The sequence below is a fragment of the Corapipo altera genome, unplaced genomic scaffold, assembly GCF_003945725.1.
Source record: "Corapipo altera isolate COAL_440 unplaced genomic scaffold, ASM394572v1 60668, whole genome shotgun sequence".
Lineage (NCBI taxonomy): Eukaryota > Metazoa > Chordata > Aves > Passeriformes > Pipridae > Corapipo > Corapipo altera.
In genome coordinates, this window is record NW_020887454.1 from 1 (window position 1) to 3,272 (window position 3,272).

The 3,272-nt window shown below is 52.0% G+C and overlaps 1 protein-coding gene across 1 annotated transcript; it reads right to left on the reverse strand.

Annotated features, from left to right (window-relative positions):
• Window positions 1-196: 196 nt before the first annotated feature.
• On the reverse strand, window positions 197-2,902 carry LOC113941624 (protein-glutamine gamma-glutamyltransferase K-like; the record flags this gene model as incomplete). The annotated part of the gene is made up of 3 exons (XM_027632773.1): window positions 2,696-2,902; window positions 1,128-1,266; window positions 197-300 (listed from the first exon to the last, which is right to left on the reverse strand). Coding segments are annotated over exons 1-3 (253 nt in total), but the record flags the coding sequence as incomplete, so codon positions are not given.
• Window positions 2,903-3,272: the final 370 nt, after the last annotated feature.

The following is a 3,272-nucleotide window of genomic DNA, read 5'->3' on the forward strand; positions in this document are numbered from 1 at the left end:
ACCAGTAAGGACCAGTATAAACCAGTAAGGACCAGTATGGACCAGTACGGGGTCATCACAAACCCCCGAGGTCATACAGTGGGTCCCCACGGCCTCCTCCCACTATAAACCAGTCTAGACCAGTCTAAACCAGTATAAACCAGTCTAAACCAGTCCAAACCAGTCTAAACCAGTATAAACCAGTATAAACCAGTACCGCTGCTGGTCTCCTGGGGGGTGGCGTCCACCACCTGCCACCCGTCGTAGCCGTCGGGCAGATCCGGCCGCTTCATCCAGCAGTCGTTCCACACGTGGAAGTTCCTGCCGGAAACCAGTATAAACCAGTATAAACCAGTATAGACCAGTATAAACCAGTAGCAAGAAAAGGATGGGTTTCTCCCCCGCTCTGGAGCCTCCCAGTGATTCCCAGTAACTCCCAGTAACTCCCAGTAATTCCCAGTCCTGATTTGTCCCCCTCTGCCCCCTCCCAGTCCCAAACCAGTCCCAAACCAGTATAAACCAGTATAAACCAGTAGCAAGAAAAGGACGGGTTTCTCCCCCACTCTGGAGCCTCCCAGTGACTCCCAGTCCCTCCCAGTCCCTCCCAGTCCCTCCCAGTAACTCCCAGTCCTGATTTATCCCCCTCTGCCCCTTCCCAGTCCCAAACCAGTCCCAAACCAGTATAAACCAGTATAAACCAGTAGCAAGAAAAGGATGGGTTTCTCCCCCGCTCTGGAGCCTCCCAGTGACTCCCAGTCCCTCCCAGTAACTCCCAGTCCCGATTTATCCCCCTCTACCCCCTCCCAGTCCCAAACCAGTATAAACCAGTATAAACCAGTAGCAAGAAAAGGATGGGTTTCTCCCCTGCTCTGGAGCCTCCCAGTCCCTCCCAGTCCCTCCCAGTAACTCCCAGTCCCGATTTATCCCTCCCCGCCCCCTCCCAGTCCCAAACCAGTATAAACCAGTATGAAACCAGTACAAACCAGTAACCAACCCCCCCCTCTGGGACGGATTTCTCCCCGCTCCGAACCCTCCCAGTCCCTCCCAGTCCCTCCCAGTCCCTCCCAGCCCCGATTTACCCCCTCCCCGCCCCCTCCCGGCACCAAACCAGTACAAACCAGTACAAACCAGTATAAACCAGTACGAACCAGACGGAGTCGGTGTTGAGGCGCTCCAGGGGCTTCATGTTCTCGTCGAAGTAGATGTCGGTGGTCAGGGACACGTCGGTGTCGTGGGCGGAGTTGTAGTTGGTCACCGTGCGGGTGGGGAGGCCCAGGCAGCGCAGCACTGACCAGTACAGACCAGTACAAACCAGTAAGGACCAGTATAAACCAGTATAAACCGGTATAAACCAGTATGGACCGGTAGGGACCAGTATGGACCAGTAGGGACTGGTAGAGTGTTGCCCCAGACCCCTCCCAGTTCAACCCGGTGCCTGCCTAAGGCTCCACCAGTATGGACCAGTATAGACCAGTAAGAACCAGTATAGACCAGTATAAATTAGCAGGAACAAGTATAGAGGAGTATAGACCAGTATGGACCAGTATGGACTAGTATGAACCAGTATGGACCAGTATAAACCAGTATGGACTAGTAAGGACCAGTATGGACCGGTATGGACCAGTATAGACCAGTATAGACCAGTATGGACCAGTATAGATGAGTATGGACCAGTATAGACCAGTATGAACCAGTATGGACCAGTATGAACCAGTACAGATCAGTATGGACCAGAATGGACCAGTATAAACCAGTATGGACCAGTATGGACCAGTATAGACCAGTACAAACCGGTATAAACCAGTAAGAACCAGTACGGACCGGTAGGGACCAGTATGGACCAGTATGGACCGGTAGAGTGTTGCCCCAGACCCTTCCCAGTTCAACCCAGTGCCTGCCTAAGGCTCCACCAGTATAAACCAGTATAGACCAGTATAGACCAGTATAAACCAATAAGAGCCAATCCAAACCAGTATAACCCAGTATAAACCAGTATAAACCAGTATCAAAAAATCCACACTCTAGGATGGGTTTACCCCACTCTGGAGCCTCCCAGTCCCTCCCAGTCCCTCCCAGTCCCTCCCAGTAACTCCCAGTCCCTCCCAGTCTCCCCCAGTCCCTCCCAGTCCCTCCCAGTCCCTCCCAGTAACTCCCAGTCCCTCCCAGTAACTCCCAGTAACTCCCAGTCCCTCCCAGTAACCCCCAGACCCCAAACCAGTATAAACCAGTATAAACCAGTACAAACCAGTGGTCATGACCCCCGCGAACACCCAGCACTGCCCGTATCTGACGGGGGCTCCGGAGGCTCCGAGGTGACCCCAAACCAGTCCAAACCAGTCCAAACCAGTCCCAACCAATCCAAACCAGTATAACCCAGTAACTCCCAGTATAACCCAGTATAAACCAGTATCAAAAAATCCACACTCCAGGATGGGTTTACCCCACTCTGGAGCCTCCCAGTCCCTCCCAGTCCCTCCCAGTAACTCCCAGTCCCTCCCAGTGACTCCCAGACCCCAAACCAGTATAAACCAGTATAAACCAGTAGCAAGAAAACCACACTTCAGGGTGGGTCTATCCCTACTCCAGACCCTCCCAGTAACTCCCAGTCCCTCCCAGTCCCCTCCCAGTCCCTCCCAGTCCCTCCCAGTAACTCCCAGTAACCCCAAGACCCCAAACCAGTATAAACCAGTATAAACCAGTATAAACCAGTACAAACCAGTGGTCATGACCCCGGCGAACACCCAGCACTGCCCGTATCTGACGGGGGCTCCGGAGGCGCGGAAGCCGCGCAGGATTTCCACGGATCCGGCCCAGGCCGAGGGGTTGGTGCCGCGGGAATAATCCCCCGTCCAGTTCCCCACCAGGACCCCGTTGTCGTCCAGGGAATTCACCTGGGGAAAAAGTCGGGAATGGGATTCCCAAAATTCCCACGAAATTCACCCAAAAATTCCCAAAAATCCACCCAAAAATTAACAAAAAAATCGCTCAAAAATTCCCCAAAAAATCGCCCAAAATGCCCCTAAAATCCCTCAAAAATCCATCAAAAATCTCCCCAAATCCCTCGAAAATTCCTCAAAAATCCCCCCAAAAATCCACACCAAAAATTCCCCAAAAATCCACACCAAAAATTCCCAAAAATTCCCCCAAAAATTCCCAAAAATCCACAACAAAAATTCCCAAAAATCCACACCAAAAACTCCCCAAAAAATCGCTCAAAATCACCCAAAATCCCTTGAAAATCCATCAAAAATCCTCCCAAATCCCTCGAAAATTCCTCAAAAATTCCCCCAAAA